This window comes from Mucor mucedo (genome assembly GCF_025094135.1).
Source record: "Mucor mucedo strain NRRL 3635 chromosome Unknown EV154scaffold_12, whole genome shotgun sequence".
Lineage (NCBI taxonomy): Eukaryota > Fungi > Mucoromycota > Mucoromycetes > Mucorales > Mucoraceae > Mucor > Mucor mucedo.
In genome coordinates, this window is record NW_026252296.1 from 1 (window position 1) to 22236 (window position 22236).

At 38.6% G+C, this 22236-nt stretch overlaps 9 protein-coding genes across 9 annotated transcripts; 5 read left to right on the plus strand and 4 right to left on the minus strand.

Moving 5' to 3' along the window:
• The first annotated feature begins 1573 nt into the window (after window positions 1–1573).
• Window positions 1574–2128, plus strand: EV154DRAFT_33737 (uncharacterized protein). Its single transcript, XM_051595007.1, has one exon. The coding sequence runs from the start codon at window positions 1656–1658 to the stop codon at window positions 1965–1967; it is 312 nt and encodes a 103-aa protein (XP_051461523.1). The 5' UTR covers window positions 1574–1655; the 3' UTR covers window positions 1968–2128.
• A 161-nt stretch (window positions 2129–2289) lies between these two features.
• Window positions 2290–3851, plus strand: EV154DRAFT_536219 (uncharacterized protein; the record flags this gene model as incomplete). Its single annotated transcript, XM_051604119.1, has 3 exons — window positions 2290–2619; window positions 2711–2981; window positions 3055–3851. 3 exons carry the CDS (start codon window positions 2290–2292, stop codon window positions 3849–3851), a joined length of 1398 nt encoding a protein of 465 aa, XP_051461524.1.
• Window positions 3852–4202: 351 nt separating this feature from the next.
• On the minus strand, window positions 4203–4903 carry EV154DRAFT_495937 (40S ribosomal protein S9). Its single transcript, XM_051600097.1, has one exon. The coding sequence runs from the start codon at window positions 4776–4778 to the stop codon at window positions 4209–4211; it is 570 nt and encodes a 189-aa protein (XP_051461525.1). The 5' UTR covers window positions 4779–4903; the 3' UTR covers window positions 4203–4208.
• A 139-nt stretch (window positions 4904–5042) lies between these two features.
• On the plus strand, window positions 5043–6086 carry EV154DRAFT_495938 (60S ribosomal protein L21-A). Its single transcript, XM_051600098.1, has 4 exons — window positions 5043–5278; window positions 5417–5573; window positions 5633–5826; window positions 5894–6086. Exons 1-4 carry the CDS (start codon window positions 5260–5262, stop codon window positions 6004–6006), a joined length of 483 nt encoding a protein of 160 aa, XP_051461526.1. The 5' UTR covers window positions 5043–5259; the 3' UTR covers window positions 6007–6086.
• Window positions 6087–6093: 7 nt separating this feature from the next.
• Window positions 6094–8214, minus strand: EV154DRAFT_495939 (MIF4G-domain-containing protein). Its single transcript, XM_051600099.1, has 3 exons — window positions 7768–8214; window positions 7001–7702; window positions 6094–6935 (listed from the first exon to the last, which is right to left on the minus strand). The coding sequence occupies exons 1-3, from the start codon at window positions 8170–8172 to the stop codon at window positions 6141–6143; spliced, it is 1902 nt and encodes a 633-aa protein (XP_051461527.1). The 5' UTR covers window positions 8173–8214; the 3' UTR covers window positions 6094–6140.
• Window positions 8215–8312: 98 nt separating this feature from the next.
• EV154DRAFT_599336 (transcription factor/nuclear export subunit protein 2-domain-containing protein) lies at window positions 8313–13840 on the minus strand. Its single transcript, XM_051607108.1, has 5 exons — window positions 13445–13840; window positions 13241–13368; window positions 12689–13163; window positions 12524–12619; window positions 8313–12466 (listed from the first exon to the last, which is right to left on the minus strand). Exons 1-5 carry the CDS (start codon window positions 13826–13828, stop codon window positions 8378–8380), a joined length of 5172 nt encoding a protein of 1723 aa, XP_051461528.1. The 5' UTR covers window positions 13829–13840; the 3' UTR covers window positions 8313–8377.
• Window positions 13841–15397: 1557 nt separating this feature from the next.
• EV154DRAFT_413690 (uncharacterized protein) lies at window positions 15398–17248 on the plus strand (the record flags this gene model as incomplete). Its single annotated transcript, XM_051595576.1, has 7 exons — window positions 15398–15492; window positions 15570–15620; window positions 15672–15784; window positions 15905–16106; window positions 16169–16221; window positions 16428–16973; window positions 17049–17248. The coding sequence occupies 7 exons, from the start codon at window positions 15398–15400 to the stop codon at window positions 17246–17248; spliced, it is 1260 nt and encodes a 419-aa protein (XP_051461529.1).
• A 719-nt stretch (window positions 17249–17967) lies between these two features.
• On the plus strand, window positions 17968–19479 carry EV154DRAFT_495947 (uncharacterized protein). The gene is made up of 3 exons (XM_051600100.1): window positions 17968–18978; window positions 19029–19150; window positions 19209–19479. Exons 1-3 carry the CDS (start codon window positions 17981–17983, stop codon window positions 19376–19378), a joined length of 1290 nt encoding a protein of 429 aa, XP_051461530.1. The 5' UTR covers window positions 17968–17980; the 3' UTR covers window positions 19379–19479.
• EV154DRAFT_548398 (ribosomal protein S5 domain 2-type protein) lies at window positions 19479–21667 on the minus strand (the record flags this gene model as incomplete). Its single annotated transcript, XM_051604801.1, has 7 exons — window positions 21536–21667; window positions 21332–21474; window positions 21206–21277; window positions 20646–21148; window positions 20121–20590; window positions 19879–20064; window positions 19479–19817 (listed from the first exon to the last, which is right to left on the minus strand). The coding sequence occupies exons 1-7, from the start codon at window positions 21608–21610 to the stop codon at window positions 19479–19481; spliced, it is 1788 nt and encodes a 595-aa protein (XP_051461531.1). The 5' UTR covers window positions 21611–21667.
• Between the last annotated feature and the right edge of the window lie 569 nt (window positions 21668–22236).

The following is a 22236-nucleotide window of genomic DNA, read 5'->3' on the forward strand; positions in this document are numbered from 1 at the left end:
TCCGCCTCTAAGTCTAAATAGTGTAAACTTTAACAGTCAATCCACTTATCAGTATTAAATATTATTGTGGCTTGCAAAAATGATGATCACATGGGTTGTTACTACAGTAATTATTAACAAATTAATCACAAAGGTTGATTTGTCATATTAGAAATGTCAAAAATGTATGTTAATGGTTACACAACCTTATGAGCGTCGCTAAAAAAAAAGACAGGCAGTTATGGTATAAACAAAAAATGACAGTTACTATGCAGAAAGACAGTCTTCCTTAATACCCATACCTTCGGAGTATTCCTATATGTGTTAAACTTACTGACAAAAAATATGGGGCGGTTCTAAGAGTAGTATTCAATATAAATGCTTACCTACCTTATTTCTCACCAGAGACCTGATTTTTAAGGAGTTCTAGGTTGCTGAGTCAAAAAAAAAAAAAAAAAAAAATCGTCTGGAAGGATGTATGCATCAATGATCCTTTTGGATTTTATAGACACGCTAAATTGTCAAGATAAAAGCAAAATACGATTATAAAGGAAAAGCCGATAACTTTAAAGCCCACTCATATTTATAAATAACAATGTGATGGAGAACGGATTTCTCTTTGAATCAGCAAACTGATTTTACAAGATAGTCACTTTATTTAGGTAATGCTGTGTGTTTCGAAATAAGGTAATTATATTTTAGGTCTCACCAATCTTTTTGGCGCTGTTAATACTCCTAAGAAACAATAGTTTTACAATCAACACTTTTACATATATAAGAACCCTAAAACCTACAACTATTTATCTATTGGAAGTTCAAATCAACATATTTTTATATAAATTTCATTAGGCAATGAATTTGGATCCAGTTCCAATAAAAGATCACTGAAAAAATAAAGCATTATCAGAAATCCGCTCAATCTTATAACATTAAAATTTTTTTGGCATCACTTGATAGTAGTGTAAAAACTGGGGGTGTTTTAGTAAAGAAAGTGGATTGTAGGTATGAAGACCCCTTTCTATTTTTCTAAAATGCATGTACCAAAGTTTAGAATTTACTAAACTTTGTTAATAATTTTTCAAGTAAAGTTATACTTTGGTATGGAATAAATGAGCCTTTATTTTTAATTTCAAGTTGCATTATTATACCTTGTAAAAAACCCAACGAGTACCTTAAAAGCACGTATTATTATGCGAATCTGTAAGAAGAATAGAACTAGAGTAAAAAAAAAAAAAAGGACAGTTCAGGCGATAATCAATCAATGCAATCCCCTTTTTAGTGCGTACAATTGTCAAAAGAGACTACATTGCTATACTACTGCCCCATTGCAAAACCACCCAAAGAGGGGGGGGGGGGGGAGAGAAAAATAAAAGGTAATGAGAACACAGTAAAATAAATAGAAATAAAAAAAACTCAAAGGAGAAGCAGGAAGAGGAGAAAAAGAACGGAAACAGCCAAAGTACATTTTATTTCTTTTACATATTTAAGGTTTTACTTGTAACATACATGCTACTAACATTAACAACAAGGGGAGATTTAGAATTAGTTTTTATAAAATCCTAAACTTATTCTTTCTCTTTAACTTTTTAACAGTCTTTCTTTTATACTTCCCTCTCTTTTGTAAAAAACGTCTAATTTTTTTGTTGTTGTTGTAATCATAAAAAAGTATTAACACCATGAAGTTTCTAACAACGAGGAAACTTCAAATTGCAGTACTCGCAATTCTCGGATTAGCGAGTGCTCAACAACCAAGTAACAGTACAGACATTGGAGCGCCCAGCTTACCCAACGCATCGAGCGCGCCCAGCGTACCTGGAGCACCCAACATACCTAGTGCACCTAATAGCGGCGTTAGTCCCAGTAACATCACCGCGATGAAAGCTCCTCCAAGTAAGTTACCTGTGATTATGTACATCATGATCTGTGCTAATGCTTTATTGACTCAGCTTTATGTACGGCCTATCCTGACAATGGTATATGTCATGTGAGTATACAAATAAACATTGTCAAATATCATACACATTGACTAAACAGAGCTGCATTTGAACGTATAAGGGATTTGTCGATTACTCTGTGTTTACAAAGGGAGCCCCTGTTGCCATGATTGAAAAGCAACTTGGACCACTCGTGAATATGAGTCGTTTACTAGGTAAAGTTGCGCCCAGTTGTGTTGATGCATACTATCGATACTCTTGCTCTCTTGCGTATCCCAAATGTGGTGAAAACGGAGCTGGTAAAGTATTATTATTTCGAAAGTATTTTACCCCATAAAATGAGTATTTATGCAAAAATATTTTAACAGGTCCAAAGATGGGGTGTCAGTCAGCTTGTCAGGATGTGCAACATGAATGCACAAATATCTTCATGTTGACTGGCAAGGGTGTTTTACCAGATTGTAATAAAAAATCACCTCTTACTGGTCAACCCCTATCATCTGATAGCAGTTGTAATGCGATTGCACCTCAAATTGCTGATCCTCATGCTTTTTACAACTTATCTGCCATAACGCCCGGTGTTGTGATGGCCGAGTGCCCTGCACCATTTCTTAAAGACCCACTTGCAAAAGCAGGAACCACCGATACCACCAGTACTATTTATTGTCGCGCTGGTTGCTGTATCCCTTGTCCAGCTCAAAATTATGTATGTACTGATTCTATCTCCCTTCCACAACTCCCCCCCCCCCCCCTGGATACATTTACTAAAAAACAAGTACAATTCTTTATTTATTTAGTTTTATCCTGAAGGATGGGCCGTGCACGGATTTTTAGCCACTGATATTCTTCGTTTTATATCTTCGATTGTATCCTTCTTTATGCTGGTCAGTTATCTGGTATTACCGGATAAGCGAAGACACCCTTCTCTACTCATTTTAAACGTGTCAGCAAGTATCTTTTTATTCAGTATGGTAGTGTATTTTTCAATTGGTAACCCACAAAAACTTCAATGCGCCAATCTTGTTTCTGTAAGCACACAGGATAATAACATTTTGTGCGCAACACAAGGTCGGTTTTTTTTTCTCCTTATAAATATATATATATATATATATATACTCACACACATTGTATATGTACATAGGTGCTATTCTAATTTTCTCATCCCTGTCTACATGCTGTTGGAGTGCTGCTCTTATTGTAAATCTTCATTTACATACTGTATGGAACCTGAATTTCTTCACGAATCGTTATGGTATTCTAAACATTTTATGTTGGGGATATCCCACCGTGATTATGATCGTTTCAATTGCCATGCATCAAATCAAGTTTGAATTTGCCAATCTTTGTCTTGTCTCTGTAGACCGTATCTTTGAGATATTCTTCTATCCCATGGCAGCCGTCGTCTGTCCTGCTTTCTTGATCCATATCGCCACGTTTTTCTATATTGCTAAGATTGCTATCCAAGAAGGTGTTCAATCAGATATGTCACAGTCGATGTCGCGCACCTCCATGACCAATCCTACACCGGCACGTCGTCATAAACATGTCATTACGGCTGTACAAATTCAGTGGCGTGCGTTGTTACTTGCGATGTTGGCGTGTGGTACTGTAGTGTTTTATTGGATCTTTTACTTCACGCAAATTCATCGTGTCGTGGACCTCGAACAGGATCGTACGATTACGAATCACTGGCTAGAATGTATGCTTTCACCGGGTGGACATCAAGATAGTTGTGTTACGATTATTAGAGATCATTTGCCTCCGTATGGACTGATGATGGCAGCAGAAACATTGGTCAGTACACAAGGTATCTGGTTATTTGTTATTTTCGGAAAGAGATCACTCTGGAGAGAATGGAACGATTTAATTTACGATTTACGAATTTCGTTTGGTTCAAGAAGAAAGGAAAAGAATGGAGAGCAATTCTTTGCGCTTTAAATTCAGGCTTAATAAATTAAATATATAATAAATAATAAAAAATAAACAGTGGGAAGACGACATCTCAATTGCTAATACTCATAAACCTATACACACATTTTGGACAAACAAAGATATAAGAAGAAAAAATAAACGAGCAGGGATTCCCTCTCTTACCAACTATAAATTTGCCTCCAAAACACGAGTGTGTAATCGGAATATGATACTGTGATATTTAAACAAAGTTTAAATAACGACAGGTGCTTTGCAATTGAGATGAATCGATATAAAGACAAAGATAATTCTTTGAAGTTACGGAAAAAACATCAATTTGATTTATTTGCAAAGGTTCATATGTAAAGAAAAGAAGATAAAGATTTACTCTTCATCATCTTCAGCAGCACCACCGGCAGCAGCAGCTCTCTTTCTCTTGACACGACCGGCACGGCCACCACCAAGGGGAGAGGTTAAAGCGAAATCAATGTGCTTTTGAGAGTCCAAACGAACGATGAAAGAGGGAACGTTGACGATTTGCTTACCGACACGGATGTGACGTTGACGGATGAGGACACGAGCATGATGGATAGACTTGGCAAGTCCCAACTTGAAGACTTGGGTTTGGAGACGACGTTCCAAGAAATCTTCAATCTTCAAAGCAAGAACGTAATCGAGCTTCATACGAGATTCATCAAGGACACCAATACGCACAAGACGACGGATAAGGGCGTTACCTTCGAAGAGACGACGAGGATCCTTCTCATCCAACTTTAAAAGTTCACGAGCAGCACGACGAATCTTGGAGAGAGTAAGTCCGACTCTCCAGATTTCCTTCTTGTTCTTGAGACCGAACTCACCAATCAACTTGAGTTCTTGATCAAGACGGGCAGCCTCGAAAGGACGCTTGGGGACGTTAGAGGTCTTGCTATAAGTTCTGGTAGTACCGGTCATACTAGAAAGTAGAGTTTAAAGAGAAGGAGCAAAAAGTCTTTTCGCAAACTTTTTTTCTTGTCTTATTCAAAACAAAAAAAATTGCCAGTACCAATTTAAAAAAATTTTCGCTTTCAAAGTCATCCCTTTTTGATTGGCTCATCCATTACAAGCCACAACTCTTCTATTGTACACATATGTCCCATCCACTTTCATTACTTCCTCCAAGCCAAATTTTTAGCTCGTAGAAATTAAGATCATCAAAATTTAACTCTTGCAAAATTAGGAATTTCTAATTTTCTAACCTGTTTGGATATCCTATTGTTCCCAATTCTAAAAACAAAAAAAAATAACCATTTGCCTTCTTATTTTTGGAGTGCGCGCGCACGCGGGAAGGGAGGCTAAGCCACATCAATTTTTTTTTTCTTTTCTGAGCCTTTAATAATAATTTTTTTCCTCTCCAACATTTTTTTCGGTCTCTTTCCATACCACTTCGTACAAGATGCCTCACTCGTTCGGTCGTAAGTATTATGCATTACAATAGACGAGTTTTATTAGGGAGACAAAATAGACGACACACAAAAAAGAAAAAAATAAAAAAATAGACAATTACAGTTTTTGTTGATGCGTTTCTTTTTTTTTATATTTATAATGAACAGTTCGCGCTCGTACCCGCCACATGTTCTCTCGTAAGTTCAGAGAGCATGGTTCCATCCCTCTCACCACTTACTTGAAGACCTACAAGGTTGGAGATATCGTTGATATTAAGGCTAACGCTGCCGTCCAAAAGGGTATGCCTCACAAGTTCTACCACGGGTAAATATAGAGTTCAGATAGTTACGAGAGAGTTAAAAGGCTAATAATACAAATTTTAGTCGTACCGGTGTCATCTACAACGTCACCAAGTCTGCCGTCGGTGTCCTCGTTCACAAGAACGTTGGTAACCGTTATTTGGAGAAGCGTGTCAACGTCCGTGTTGAACACATTAAGCACTCCAAGTGTCGTCAAGAGTTCTTGGATCGTGTTGTTACTAACGCTCAAAAGAAGAAGGAAGCCAAGGAAGCTGGTGGTAAGTTGTTATTAAATATAATCTTCTCGTCTATGATTCAATGGTACTGATTTTATCTTCATTAAAGTCTCTTTCAACCTCAAGAGACTCCCTGCTCAACCTCGTGAAGCTCGTCACATCTCTACCAAGTTCAATGTTCCTCAAACCATTGCTCCTATTGCTTACGAGACTCTCTTGTAAAGAATTAAACTTTTTTCTATTTCGAGATTTACATCGTCTCCTAATTTAAGTTAAAATAAAAAAGTTTCTAATACTTTAAATTTTTTTTTTTTTTTTTATTATTATTGCATATTTTTTTTTGTATACATGTATATTTAACGGCGGCGAGGAGGAGTGGAGCTACGACGACGACGACTATGACCTTCGTTGCGATGACGACGAGTGGACGGACTACGACTGCGACTGCTTCCACTGCTGCTAGAACTACGGCCACGACGGCTACTACGACGACTAGGACGACGACGACGAGAGCGAGAATCAGAATCACTTCCACTACTACTACTGCCACTGTCACTGTCACTTCCACTACTGCTGCTGCCAGAAGAACTATCGCTATCACTTCCGGAAGATGAGCTGCCTGAAGAGGAGCTGACTTCACGTTTCATCATTTGTTGTGGGGCTGTTCTTAACCAATCACGCAATTCCTCCGTCAATGCACCCAATCCAATACTTGTCCAGTAATTGATGGCAAAACGCGTATTCTTTGGGTTGTCCTTGGGAAACATACCTGACAAACTTTCCAACATGTAAGGATCCAATAGACGTTCCTTTAATGTCTTAAGACCCAAGAACTCACTGATCTCTTGGAACAAAATTTTGACAAAAATACGAGAAGCAGATGTTGTATCTTCTTCCGTCAATCGAATAATTTGGAATGCTGTCCAAGGAAGAGAATCCGTATTAAAAAGATGCGCAAATAATTTACCAATATTACGAAGTCGGTTCGTTTCATATCGATGAATCGTGTCGTAAATCTCGTTGAATGCGTTCGTAAAGTTTTCCACCCATGTACGGTTCATCTTACAGAAACGTTCGGCCATTAACCCATAGTATTTCAAATACGTACGTTCTTGCGAGGCACATTCAATAATCATGTTGCAAAGTTCGACCTACATGTATGCCACAAATCAGTTTTTCTTTTTCCTAGTTAAATATAAAATCCTTTCCTAATTACCTCATGTCCTTCAGGAATATGTAATTTCATCAATTTATGACAAGCTTCTTCAAAGTTGACACTCGACATGACAGTTAAATAAATCTTTCGACGCAGTTCAATAATATCGTTATTTGTCTGATCCATAATCTCCATCTTGTTTTCTTCTTCATCATCCTCTTCATCATCTTCACTGGCACTGCCACTCTCATCGTCGCCCGAGGACCCACTCTCATCCGACCCATCTTCACCTAAAATCTCTGCCTTGATGGCGCTGTATTTTGCTTCATTCTCGTCATAATTAGGATCATACTTGAAGATATTCAGCATCTCTTCCGCATCAAGATCGTCATCATCCAAACTAATGTTATGCGTAATCTGATCATCTTCTTCCACCAAATCAAGTTCTTCCATCACAGGTTGATTATCCTTGTATTTATCTTTTCGAACCTGGAAAAGCACTTCAATCATGTATTGAATACGTTTATCAATCTCTCCTTCATGTAAAACAGCCCGGAATCGTTCGTAAATCGCATTGTTCGCCTTAGGACACACATTAGCTAAAAGCGCTCCCACTTCTCGCATAAAACCAACTGCAATTTCCACAGAATCATCCGTAGGTCGTTCCAATAATAGTGCTAAAATCTGAAGCGCCAATACCTTGTCAGCAATAAGCTGGTTTGTTAAATGTGCAATAAACATGGTAGTCGCCAAACACGATGTCTACACATTGGTAATATATGTATGTTTAGTTTTTTCTTTTCTTGGGCAGCGCAAATATTTCCTACCTTATCATTACGTCGAAAGGCTCTTCTAAATTGGAGCACAAGACGTGTCAAGAGAAGAGCACCGACGGCAGGTAGCTTGGTATTGACCACCGCCGTCACAGCCGCGTACACAGGCGTAAAAGGCAAACTTGCAGTCTGTGCCTTCATCATACTACGACAATAAAGTCCTCTTCCTCTCACCAGGTTTTCTCCAAACAATTCAGGTATAATCATTTTCACATTGGACGTGTTTACTTTATTGATGAGACCATTGATGCTTTTCTTGAGTGCTTCCCAAGTAATCCGTTGATATTCTTCAGTGGTGGTATCTTTGACATTTTGTTGCATTTGACGCAAACGATGAGGTGGAATGTACGCTCCTCCCGCTCGCGTTGTGTTTACTTTGGTCTCTAACTCGCTACTCATTATTTCTTTTTTTTTACGTACACTAAAAAAATTAAAATAAACAATAAAAAGAAAAAAAGAAAAACACTAGAAAAAACTGGGCCAAACCCTTTTTCTCCCTTTCACCCCCTCCGCACTAAAAAAACCGTCACACAAGCACACACATTTATAAAAAAGCAGACTTTTTTGTTTTGATTTATTGTTATCACTAACGGGTACTAAAGACTTAATGTCTACGGCTGCGGTGGTCTCTACCACGTCGATCATCCATTCTTCTGTCAACGGGTCTTCTGTCATCTGAACGTCTTGAATCTCGCATTCGATCATCCAAACGTCTATCTTCCCTAGGTCGTTCAGGACGAATATCTCTTCTCTTATCCGGTCGGTCTGATCGATCTCTATCCGATTCTGCATTTCGCTTCGTGCTACTTCCTGAGGCAGATACAGAGCGTGACATACTTGATCCTGCACGTCTATCATCATGACGACTGGAACTACTCGTTTCAACTGCAGACGAAGACGAGGATGCTGGTGGTGGTGGTACTGTTGATGCTGCGGTAGCAGATGAGGAGGAGGATGTGCCTACACGAGAAGATCTGATTGAAGATCGATCATCTACACGCATGTTACTACTACTACTGCTTGAACCATTGTTTGTAGGTGGATTACTAGGCCCAATACGTGAAGTCACTTCTTTTCGAGGAGAAGCAGAATCACGAGCTGTATCTCTGGCTGCTTCTCGAATGGCATCTCGTGCAGGATCTCGTGTACGTGCAGGCTCTCGGAAAGGTGTATCGGTTCGACTAGGGGCTTCCTTAGGTGAACTTCTTCTTGAAGATGTACTAGCAGGTGTACGACGGCGATCACTTTCATCGATACGAGGCGATTTCTCGGATCCGCGACTACTACTACTGATAGTCGTATCTACATCACGCGTACGTTTTCTTTCGGAAGGTGGAGATAAATCCGCTTGACTTCGACTACTGCTATTACTACCGTTACCATTCACAGTGTCACTATTGCCGTTACGTCGAGATGGACTAGTTGGCTTGGAGGCAGAGGAGGAAGATGAGGATGACACATGCTTGATTTCATCACGTCGAGATTCGGTTTCTCTTCTTGTTTCAGGTTCACGTCGAGTATCCGTTTCTCCTCTTCTGGTCTCAGGTTCTCGTCTGGTCTCTGTCTCTCTTCTGGTATCTGTATCACGTCTGGTATCAGTATCGCGTCTGGTATCAGTATCGCGTCTTGTATCAGTATCGCGTCTTATATCGGCATCACGTCGACTACTATTTTCAGTATCACGTCGACTACTTGTCTCAGTATCACGTCGACTGCTGGTCTCTTCACGCCGACTGCTTGTCTCTTCACGTCGACTGCTTGTTTCGTCACGCCTTCTGGAAGATTCTTCACGATCACTGGATTTGAGAGCCGAACTTTCCTTATTCCCGGGTGTGATCTTGATCTCGACAGGTGGGGCAGGAGGTGCTGGTTCTTTCAATCCCATGAAGTGATTCTTGGAGACCCATTTTGTCTTGTACTTTGCAATTAAACCAATATAACTTCTAGCCAGCACCTTGATGTTTGCTCTTGATTCTTCCTCGGATAACTTCTTGACAATGGCTGCAATACCTTCACCGTTTTCAGTAATGGCGGGGAAATGAGGGATAAATTGTCGCAATACTAAAAAGGCGTTCTTGATCAAGTGAGATTCATCCGATTGAAGTGCTTGTTCAATTGCTGTATACAATCGTAAATGCCATTTAGCCAACACACGTTGGAATTCATTAAAGTTTAATAAATCTTCTTTAGCCACACCATGTTCGGATGGATTCGAACTCCAATTCTTTTGGAACCCAATCAATTTATCACCCTGTGCTTGCTTCAAATAATGCTTCTCATCGGTATGCCACGAAGCCATCTTACTAACTATCTTGAACATGAATCTGGAATGAATCGTGGTTTCATATTCACTAAACGCAATGAAATTCACCGGCAAATGTTCTGATAATAATTTATCAATCAATGTCAAACTCGAGAAGTTCTTGGTATTAATGCGATGCATCAACATGGAGAATTCATAGCAGAAAGTTGCATCCAATTCAGATTGTGTACTACGCGGTAATAAGCAGTATTGCAAGATGTTATTAATCAAATCAATACGATGCATCGAACTGGGGAACCAGCGTTGTTCAGAAGATCCAATCACAGCCATCACTTTTTCTACATGTGCCTTATGGCGTGGTAAATCTTCTCGAAGTGCTTCCAAGCTTGCTTGAGCTTGTCGTTCCGTCTTGCGTGCATCCGCGATAGGACGCCCATTCACATAAAATGCTGATCGTGTGTCTTGGCATTGTCGGATCGTTTCTGTATGACGCTTCATCGCAGCTTCATAATGCGCAACAGGGCAATAAATATCGTACAGGCTTAAAGACCAGAAAATCACATAGAATTCAGATGTAAACATGCTGGGCACGGGTGGATCATTTAAGATGGCAGACACTGTTTCTACTAAAGGTTGGAAAACAGGCCAAATTTGACCATCCACTACAGGTGTATCAATACCACTGGCAATTCTGTATCGTGTCTTTGGTCGATTAAAGTTCATAGCTACATCCAAAGGTAAACCATATGCATTGACAAGTACATCGACATTAGGGATTAAATCATTGTACTCCTCTCCCTCGAAAAGAGACGTCAATAGTTCAAAGTATTGTAATTGTGTTTGATGTACTCGATCCAACTTGAAACATCGATCACTGGCAGGTACACCTAATTCAGCTGTACATGCTTCTTCCAGTCGGTATAATAAAACCAAGATTTCAAACCCTACATTGTTTCGACGTAAAGATTCCTTGAGTCTATTCAAGACACGACGTGAAGCACGACGGTTATCCACCGCAATAGGTAAGAAGGCTTCATTCTTGAGGAAATCAGAACATCCGGCCGCTGTGATTTGATCATCTGTACATGCACTCGCCAAGATTTCAATACCACCCATTTTTGTTACGAATTCATTCAATAACACCAAATCAGCAATAGAATCATCTTCACGTAATCGATAAGCCAAGTAGCGTAAAAGGGGAGTAGAATCAATATCTTGCTTCTTGAATAACATGCCCGTGAATACAGCCAAAGCACGAAGCCAAGTAGCTGGCATACCATCATCGTTCTGCTTTTTCTTTTTCTCTCGACCAGGACCTTGGGAACCGGTCCATTTCTCGGTCAGGACATAACCTAGTACATCATAGGAGAAATCACCTAAATAACGACAGGCATCTGCCATTAAGGGTGCCATATTATCAAAGTTTTGCACTTGATCCAACACCACGTTAAACACAATCATGGGATTTGAATGCGCTAATTTTCCAAGGTCTCGTCCACAGCGGCGAATATTATTTTTTTCTACACGGCGCATCACATACTTGACAGATCGTTCCACACGCGCCTTTAGTAATTTCGTCTCGATATTCTTCTTGTAAAATTCAGTTCCCCATTCACCATAGAGACAGTATCTTTCTTGGAAGCTAAATCGACAGAGGATTTCCCAGATACTAGCCATTGTACCCGGGTTTCCTTCACTGAAGGATATGGCAGGTAATAGAAATTCTCTCAACATGTTGAGGCAATGTATACGACACCCGGGAAATTCACTTTCACGTTCAATCAAACCGCTGACAATCAATACCAACTTTTGTACCAACTCGGTAGCTAAATAAGTCTTGTACCCAGCTAATCGCATCAACAACATGAATTTGGTGGTCAGATCTTCAGGTTTTTCACAATATTCCAATTGATCTTTCCATTCCTTGAAGAAAAACACATAACGTTCCATTTTGTGTAAATCTTGTGTATCGTTTAAAAGTGCATCTGTCACCAACACACGTTTTAATGGCACCATATGATCCGTGGGTATCTTGGGGTTCAAATCATCGGGTGTAGATAAGGCTGTTTTCAATTTCGATTGATATGATCTCTCACTGAAATGATGGTATAATTGCTTTGTCTTTTCGGGTACGAAGTTTTCATAGGCTGGCTGAAGTACCACATCACATAATCGATACACATCATACTCTAATTGAGGATACATCTCAATTAACTTTTCATATTGGGCTGACAGAATTTTAAAATTATTCATATCGCCCACAGAAAGCAACGCTTTTACCAGTTGCACTACATCGATACAATTATATGGTTTCTTCTTTTCTTCTGCCACTTCTTGACTACTACTGCTGGTCGTTGTAATCGGTGTGGCGGGGGCGAGAGATCGTTTGACTTTTTCAGTAGCGCCCTCTTCACCTAATGCACCATACATCTAAGAATAAAGTTATGAGACACAATAAAGATATATATTAACGTGTACTCCACTTACAGCTAATTTACCACCCGAGTTGGATTTGATTTCTTTATTCATTTTTGCAAGATATTCAGTCTTTTTAGCGGCCATCTCTTCAGGGTAAGGCGATAACTATAATGGTATGAAAAGAATCAATTAAAGGGGTTCTTAATCATATATATATATAAGAGGTTAACCTACATGAGTCAATAGATCACCCAACAGTATAAGGTTGTTCTTCAACAAGATAGCAATGGCCAAGAACAATTCTCGAGGAGCTGGAATAGATTCTTCATGATAATTATAGAATCGGAAACCAAACAATTGAGCCATGATGGCACTGGGGTTGGTAGGCGTCTTCTGGTCTCCTTCAACCGTTGATTTTTGAATCCAGCCTGATTGTTTGATCAATTCCACCCAAAATTTATAATTGATGGTCAATTGCTTGATAAAGAAATCCAAGATGATGTCCAACACACGGTTCGGGTCAAGATAAAAGACACCAATACGCGAGGAAATAATCTCCAGGAATTCAGGGATATGTTCCATAGGGGTAGGTTCTAATTTGCCTTGCACATTGATTTGATTATCAATACTCAGTCGTGTCAAATCATTCACCAAGCCCGCATATCCTTCAATATTTTCTCGAAACAAGTTGAACTTATTTTGCTTGTATCTTTGTGTATGTGTATGTGAGCGAGTGCGTGTTAGTGTGTCTGCGTTGCATGTCTGTCTCTTTCAAGGTAAACTTACAACATGGATGTATTCAAACGGACAAGACGTCGGTCAAACAAGGCCTTGTTAGGAATAATGTTGGCATCGGCCAATAACTGACTGGAAAAATGCATTTTACAAAGTCCAGTGCTAATTGCTCCAGATTCCTACATGGCAACAAAGAAAGAGTTCGTTGTTTAGCATGTACTGTGCATTCTGAGAAGGAGGCAGAAATATACATACCACAAGACCATTAACCATCTTGATCAAGTTTTCCTTTTTACGAAGGTACTCTGCCAATAGATCAGCATTTTTATCCTTGAGTTCACGCACGACTTCCAGGTCGATATCCTCAGACTTGAGTGAGTTGAGAAACAAGGTTTGAACGTCCAAGGAAGGAAGGAGGAAGTGCTCTTCTTCATCCTTGACCAAGGCTGTGACAAACTTTACAAATCCTGCAATGCTGCGCTCGCCGTTATAAGTATCATTACACGCTCTAGTAATGTTGGAACGAAAGGAGCATGCTTTGCCTACAGCAAAATCCCTAGCTGCCACACGTGCATTGTCGTATTCAAATACAAAAGCAATTTCTTTAGGATACTTTTTCTTATCCACTTCGAGTGCCATTTAGAAATGTGTTGAATAATAAAAAATAATAAACTGTGTGTGTGTGTTGTTTTTTTAAAAAAGCAGTTTAAAATTAAGCAGTCACTACACTGGTAAAGTGATAAGCGTGTGTGGAGATAATGATTAGGGTAGAAGGCGAATTGTAATCAAATGGGCGCTATCATGTCAAGATCTTTGGCTGAGACAAAAAATAACTACTTTAAGCTTTTTATGTCTACAGAATTAAAGTCAATCAACAGTCAAAAGGCCGAAGTATAGTCTCATCCGAAAAAAATTGCTTTTTGGTTAAGTAGTAAGCTTCAATCAATTAACAGTCTTAAGAACACTATAATCATTATATTAGAAGACATGATAGCTTAAGCATATTGTTGCATTTCTGAAGAAATTGGACCAGGTCAGATTTGCGTGTTGTCAAACCAGCGAAGTCAATTGTCAGTGACAATTGAAATTCGGTAAGTAGTGGCCGCTAAAAGTCGCAAAAGATCTAAGGTGAATTATTTTAATCTAAGAGGAATCTTTGTAACACCTCGCTGTATTACATTGTAGAATAAATAAAGTTAAGGATTTACAGTGAGGACACCCAAAGACGTCCGGGGAGTATTTTACAGTAAAAATTTATCAATCCGTGATAAATCTGATTGCTTTATCAAATAGTATAAAAGTTACCTGTGTAAAACTGGATTTTTTAATTCTGATAATGTCCGTATTTACGAAAGTTGTTCATTATAAAATAGATGTATTGCAGTCCTTGGGATGACGCTGGTTGTAGTGGTATCACGTTTTACAACGAGTTCGTCTGAAGCAGAGCTGTTTGAACCAAACACCATGTCCACGGAAGAAGCTTTCATCAACTTGTCTACCATACATAGTAAGTAAAATTTAAAGTGTAAACGTAAAATACAACATTTGAAAAGGAATCATAAAATATGAGAAAAATTAACCAAATATTAGTTTATACCAAAAATCGTGTGTCATATTTTTAACTTTTCTTCTAATAGTATTGGTATTCAACAAGGAAAAATTGCCATTTGATGGAGGATAGGGCAAAGCACTGATTAAATCAGCCACAAACCACAAATTGGCACTAAAGGTACTGTCAATGATACTTGATCAAACAATTAAATGTTACAATTCATTAATTATCGAAAATGTACCATTCTAATTGTTTTGGTGTAAAAAAATGGGCATAATTCTTTGGGTCAATTAAATTTAACCTATTGACACCTTTCTCTTGCTTTAAAATGGCAAACTGTTAGACATAAAGGGACAAATAGATTTGTCTTTAAGACAATTATTTTTGGCAGAGTGTCATTAATTTTTGTTCATTTTTTTTTGGTTACGGACATTTAATTTTCTCAAAGTGTAATTTTACCTTCTCACTGTATTCTGGGTTTTTGAATCACCTGGGCCATTTCTGATTTAATAAAAAGAGAGACACTATAGGCCAATCGTTTCATATCCAGGTGACGCATGGGTGAGCGGATTTTCGGATTAGCGCGATTTTATATAAATACTTCAACTTTCTCTTTTTTGTTTTGTTATTTTTTTCTTTTTCTTCACTATTAAACAATGGATGAGACGGTAGCCTTGTTAGGAAGGACACATCAAAAACCATCCTCATGGTATCCTATTTTCACCATGTTTTTAGTGGCATTCTCTGGAGGGTGAGTTTTTAAGTGAAAAAAAAAAGACAGTAATTTTTTTTTTAACAATGGAGAGCTGCATTTTTTTTTCTCTTCAGCGCTCTACTTGCACCCCATGCTCAATTTTACACAGAAATTTTCTGCAGCAGGTAAAGCAAAACCATATGGAAGGTCGTATTTTGTTGTTGATGACAAAATAGATACTACAAGTCAGAATCTGATTTCACTTTACCTGCCAATTGTTCAATACCACCTATCCAAAAAACCGTTTCCAAAGCACAAGCTTTAATCATGTTTTTAACTTACGGATCCAGTAAGCTGTGTTTCCCTCCTTAAATTAAAAAAAAACCTTAAATTTTCTAATCTATCATTAACTTTTTTTTAAAAGCCTTGATCGGTGCAGGTTACTATGGTCGCTTATCCGATATCAAAGGTCGCGTACTTGTATTAAAAATATCCACCTGGGGTACACTTATTTACGTCTCGTGTGATTTACTTACCGCCAAATACCATGAAACCATTGGTATCTCCTTGTTATTTATCGGTCCCTTGTTACGTGGTTTAATGGCTGGTGAAGCCGTACTTATGGCGGCCGTCCAAGCTTACATTGCCGATTCCACAGACCCTTCCTCCAGGTAAAAGTGGAATTACACCTCACTCATCTTTAAAATATTTATGCTCATTTCATTCTTGATAGAACTGTAATCTTTGCAAGGCTAATGTCAAGTTTGTTTATTGGTGCTGCAATCGGTCCCTTTGTTGGAAGCTTAGTCTTAAAAGTTAGTATAAACAGACTTAAACAATAACAAGCAAAACTAAACTTTATTCATACTTGTAGCACACAGGAAATCTCGTCAATGTATTTTACATTGCATGGATCGTTGATTTTTGCAACATGTTGTACGCTCAATTCTTTATACCCGAGTCCAACACATTTGCCATCTTACAAAGCACAGGTCAAATCACAACACCACCACCACCCAAGACCAGTCTTTGGGCCAAACTCAATATTTTTTCTGCCCTTGACATCCTACTAAACAAAAAACCTTTACCGCATATGAAACGTTATACTTTACCGTTTATTGCGCTTTCCGAATTCTTGTTAACACTTGTCAAACGTCCACCCTTGTTATTGTATGCCATGTTAAAATTCAATTGGACCGCGTATGAGGGCAGTGTCTTTTACACCTACGCTTCACTCATGCGGCTTTTTATCATGATTGGCGTCTTACCACTTCTCACCAAAGTCTTTGTGCGTCCTCGTGCATCTTCAGCACTCTCCTTTGATATCTGGATGGTGCGAGGTGGCATTGGCATGGACGCCATCTGTTTGGCTTTATCTGGCTTGGCTTCCAACGTGACCTTGTTTGTCTTGGCCGGCATGTTACAGAGTGTCTCCATGCTGGCACAACCTTCCATTCGCAGTTTACTCACCAATCTGGTGGAACCAAATAAAGTGGGCGAGCTTTTGGGTGCCATGGCTATCCTTGACTCTATTGCTAGTAAGTTTTATATCTACAACAGTATTTCATATAATATTACTTACACATACACACTCTTCTTTTTTCCAATCAAAGTGGTGATCGCGCATTTGGGCGTAAATACGATATATAGTGCTTCAGTAGAAACCATGCCCAATCTGACTTTTTACCTGTGTGCAGACATTGCTGCTGCCTCTTGTTTAGCTGCCTTTTTTGTGCAAGAGAGTAACGATCAACAAATAGTTGAAGATGAAGAACACATTAATATCACCACTCATAAATTATCTACCGTGTAATAAATATAGATCCTCTCTATCGGTAAAATAAACTGCATATACCTTATTTTTAAAAGATTTAATTTTTGAAGGTCTGCCTAATGCCTCAGTACTCCTGCATCCTGTGGATAACATGATTAACAATAATGCTAAAAAAGGGTTTCTACGTAAACATTCTTTTCGCATCACCAAAAAAAAAAAAAAAAGAACAACAATAAACGTTTAATTCCCATGGTAAGATGAACAAAAACTCATCATTCCCAAAACCTACTTTTTTTTATTATCATTATTTTTCTGAAAAAAAAAAAATCAAGCTACCGTACATTATGGTAACACCGGCGTTTAGTTTAAAGGCATATGCCATAGATACTTAGTTGATACAAAAGAAAAACTGTTGTCTCAAGACAGATTATGACAGCTAAAAAAATTAAGCATATAACGTCATAAGTGGTGACACAAGTTTACGCATGAACACTGAACGCTTAGAAGATTTACACCAACAATTTTTTTTACATAAGGGGGTTTGAGGCGGGAAAAAAGGTTCTTCGCGTCTTCTTCCACCAAATAAACCCCAAGTAGCTGTTAAATCAGAAGTTCTTAGTATCCTAATTAGTTTACAGGGAGGAGTTTGGTCGTTTGCTTGTTCGTGAAGTCTAAAAAGGTGGGATGATGAATTGGGACCAGAAGTCACAGACATGGTATATAAAAAAGTAAAAATAAAAACTTTCTTTCTTGCCAGAAAAAAAAAAAAAAATGCAGCCAGCCTTCAAGTCGAGAAGACAACAAAAGATTTGGGAAAGAGAGAGAAGAGAGGCCGAAGAGAAAAAAAAGAATGCGAAAACATATGTAAATCAAGCACCATTTCGTTACTGTGAAAGAAACTTTAAATCTAAAGTGAGCAAACCCGATTTCACTCATGTCATTGACTTTACCGATATCAAAGAAAATAACACTTTAGAAAACTATGAATCCATTGTGCCAGTTCAATTATCGAGTGATTTGAGATCACTTTCGAACGTCTTTGGTGAATCGGACCAACCTTGTAGAGATGCCTACGTCTTGAAAAACATGCCGGGACTTATTGTCATTCCTAACGCTTTCACTCCAAAGGCACAACGCCACCTGATCAGCCAATGTCTTTCTGTTTATCCACGTCCACCAAACACCTCCAATCTTGATACCCATTACGTTGTTCCCGATTCAGGTTTATGGCCTTTATACCAGGGACAAGAGAGTGGATCTTTAAAACCAACCGACCCGGGTTATTACGTACCGAAAAGAATCATTCATGACAGCGACAGTGACATTGACTCTGCAACTTATAGCGATTCAGAGGAAGAGAAAAAAGATCCCGTTACTGCTTGTTCTATCGATTTTAAGCCCATCATTGACGATCCTAAACCAGATCCATTACCCGCACCAGGCGTTCCTTTATTATCACCCTCTGAAATGACCAGAAAATTACGTTGGATCACACTGGGATATCAATATCATTGGCCAACAAAGACCTATCATCTTAATCGTCGATATCCCTTCCCCAAAGATGTGTCCGATTTGACAAAGGCTGTAGTTACAGCCGTTGAGAACATTGGCTATGATAGTGGTGATGATCGAGCTTGGCTGAATCAGTACAAAGGATCGGATTTTAATGCAGAGGCAGGTGTTATCAATTACTATCAGTATAGAGATACTTTAATGGGTCATGTTGATAGAAGCGAGTTGAACATGGAAGCTCCCTTGGTCTCGCTCAGGTAATACACTGCTCAATAATTCCTAAGTGACGATATTAACATGTCTACAGTTTGGGACAATCCTGTATATATTTAATAGGAGGAGAGACAAGGGAAACGGTGCCTCTAGCTTTGTATTTAAGAAGCGGTGATATTATCGTGATGACAGGTCCTTGCAGAAAGGCTTTTCATGGTAAGAGTAAATGATCAATCTGCTTTGGATATATCCTGTAATTAATATATCCGTTTAGGTGTGCCGTTAATTCTCGAGAATACGCTGCCTGATTACTTGTCTAATAACAATCAATATGCGGACTCCCCGGACTGGAAGCTATTTGGTGACTTCATGAGTACTTCTCGTATCAATCTCAACATTAGACAAGTGTATCCAAAAGGAGAACAACATGAGAGCCACTCATGAGCAATATACTTATACTAATTCTATAATCACAACCCCCACTCTTATCCTTTTTAAAGATCATTTTTCTGTATCTGTAAAAATAAACTAATACATACATTTATTAATTATCATACACCATAGGGATTAACTCTATAAAGACGAACCCTTCGCTTTCTAAGGCACGTCGAAGCTTCAATAAATCTTTTTGCTCTGAAGCGTTACCATTCCACATACCAACCACCGCACCTCCACTACCTGGGAATTTAGCAGCACAGTTATGTTGTCTTGCTAACTCAATCATTCTCAAGTTGGATGCACCCACTACTGAATCACCATAAGTCTCTCGTCGGAGGTCAAAATTGGAAGACATCAAATGAGCAAAGTTCTTGTGGTCCCCAGCTTCTAAACTAGTACGTGCTTGTTCAGTAAATGATGCAAACTTGTTCATAGCTTGAATAATCTTTGGATTTTTTTTTTTTTGGGTTATTATGAATTTAAAAGAATGGTATGCTAGCACTCACCTCTTGATCACCATTTAAAAATCGTTGTTTTACTTTACTATGCACCTTACCCGAATCGTCCGGATCAGCAACATAAGCCAACCATAATTTAGGTAGCAATGAGACATCCAACTGCTTGTAAATTCCATGACCGTTTTTTTCCATGTACTCCTTATTGAAATCCATGTATACCAATCCACCAAATGCCTAGACCCAAAGTTATCAGGAAAGTCAACTTAAAATATTTGGATGATGAATCTTACTTGGATGACTCTGTCCTGAAGCCCTGCTGCAATTCCTAATTCCTCTTGCTCTACCTTTAAAACAAGACTTGCTTGAAGCTCCAATGGAATTTGTTGTTCCGTGACACCATAAAACAAGATCAACATTTTCCAAAGAGCAGTAATAATAGCTGAGGAACCTGCTAAACCAACTTGACGAGGAATATTTGTTTCAAACATCATTCTGAATCCTTGTCGGGTATCAATACCAATTTGATGATCCTGACAATGACGAAAAAATACTTTACAGCATGCTTGTAATAAGCGGTCACCAGTTTCATACCCATCAATCTCGGATACACCCACTAAGCATTCCATGGAAGAGAATTTGTGTGGATCTGAGACAGGATTTGGTAATATAGTGATGGCTTCCAGCTCCTTGTAGGTTGGGTTGTTAGGGATTAAAGTGACTTCTGCCCAGAAGTTTGATACAAGCAAGGACATGGTTTTTCCTAAGTAATCATGTTGGCTTCTTGTCCATAATTCGTTTAGCCTTTACTTTCTTACCATAGAATCCATCGCTTGGGTTGCCCATTAATCCGACACGAGCATAAGCCTTAATATGGAGAGGCTCTGTTTGAAATTTACAGACTTTAGAGCGTTGATCTAACTTGTGATCAAGACAAGAAACCCAATGCTCGATATAAGATGTCAATGTAACCTTAGGATCTACATAGTCAAAGAGAGGGGAAGCATGTTCATTTGACTGGTAAGTGGATGCCTGTGCTTGAATATACTTATCCAATTCATCCTGCCAATTTAAACGCTTAAGTGCCAAATGTTTTTCATTATAATCATCCAATCCGTTTAAAACTTCTTGACTCATACCAAATGCAAAAGGGAGTTGTGATTGGGTGTGCAGGATGAAATTGCTGGATTTGTAAAATGCGTTTTTAAATTCTGAAGAAAGAGTGTCGGGATCACAAAGTAGGTCGGCCGAAGTGATAGCAAGATCGCCTTGAATTTGCTTCACACGGTGAACAAATGCAATGTCGGACAAAACACCAGTACTTATTTTAAAGTTTAAGTCAATAGTACCAGGACAAGGAAGAATAATATACAATTACCTGAGACCACTATTAAGAATATTGAGTCTTGGGAAATTTACACCACTAGCCCAACGTTCGAAATGCTTAAAGCTTTTTATAAGAAGTGAGTACATTTGGAGTGCTAATAAAAAGGTCATACATTACTTGTACGCATTGGATACGATATAGATATCATTAAATATCTCCTTGGCATAATCATACCACCAGCTGAGTGCAGCTCTTCCAGAAACAGGTAATAAGCCCTTCGGAACACCTCTAAATCTTAAGAAATTAGAATCATATCGTGCCTGAGAGTTATAAGGAAAGATGTTAGTAGTCTTTTTAGGGGAAATTTTAAGATTTTCTCACCTTAATATCACTTTCAATCTGTGTAGTCTCGATAGTTGAGGCTAATATAACCAAAGTTTTTCCAACTGGACTCATGGGAATGTTGTGCAATGAAGAAAGAAAGAAACGGGAAAAAAGCAAGTGGAAATTAGCCCTTTAAACGGCGTTTCAATATGTTGGAGGAGGAGGGCATTTGGGTTAGGCTGTTCCATATAAGCCAACTCCGCCTTACTGTTCAGGACAACAATTTTGCTCAAGAACAGCCTTATAGTTGGATAAATCCAAATCAGACAGCATTTACGGTAACATGGGGAGCCAGAAGACCAACGTGTTTGCTCAATAGAAGTTTGTAATCATGAAAAGGGCATGCAAGGTAATAATAGAGCTCTTAACCCACAATTATGAAAAGCTTCGGAACATTCGATACGGTGCTGAATTTTTACTGCAGTGGATAAAAAGCCCTGAAAATGACTAGGTGCACGTTATATTACGCCTTCATGTTATAACGAAGGATGATTGGTGTAGGGTATGCATTACATGGTGCCATATGATACTGATTGCATTAGGTCTAATGTATCTGATACTTGATACGATTCTATATTTTCATATAGAAGAAGGACTCTCTCCTTATTGAGCCGTTGCCTCTGTTGATAAAATGAGGCAGCAGGAAAACAGGATAATAGTTTTGATTGGCTCATGACTGCCAAGCAGAGCTTTTAATT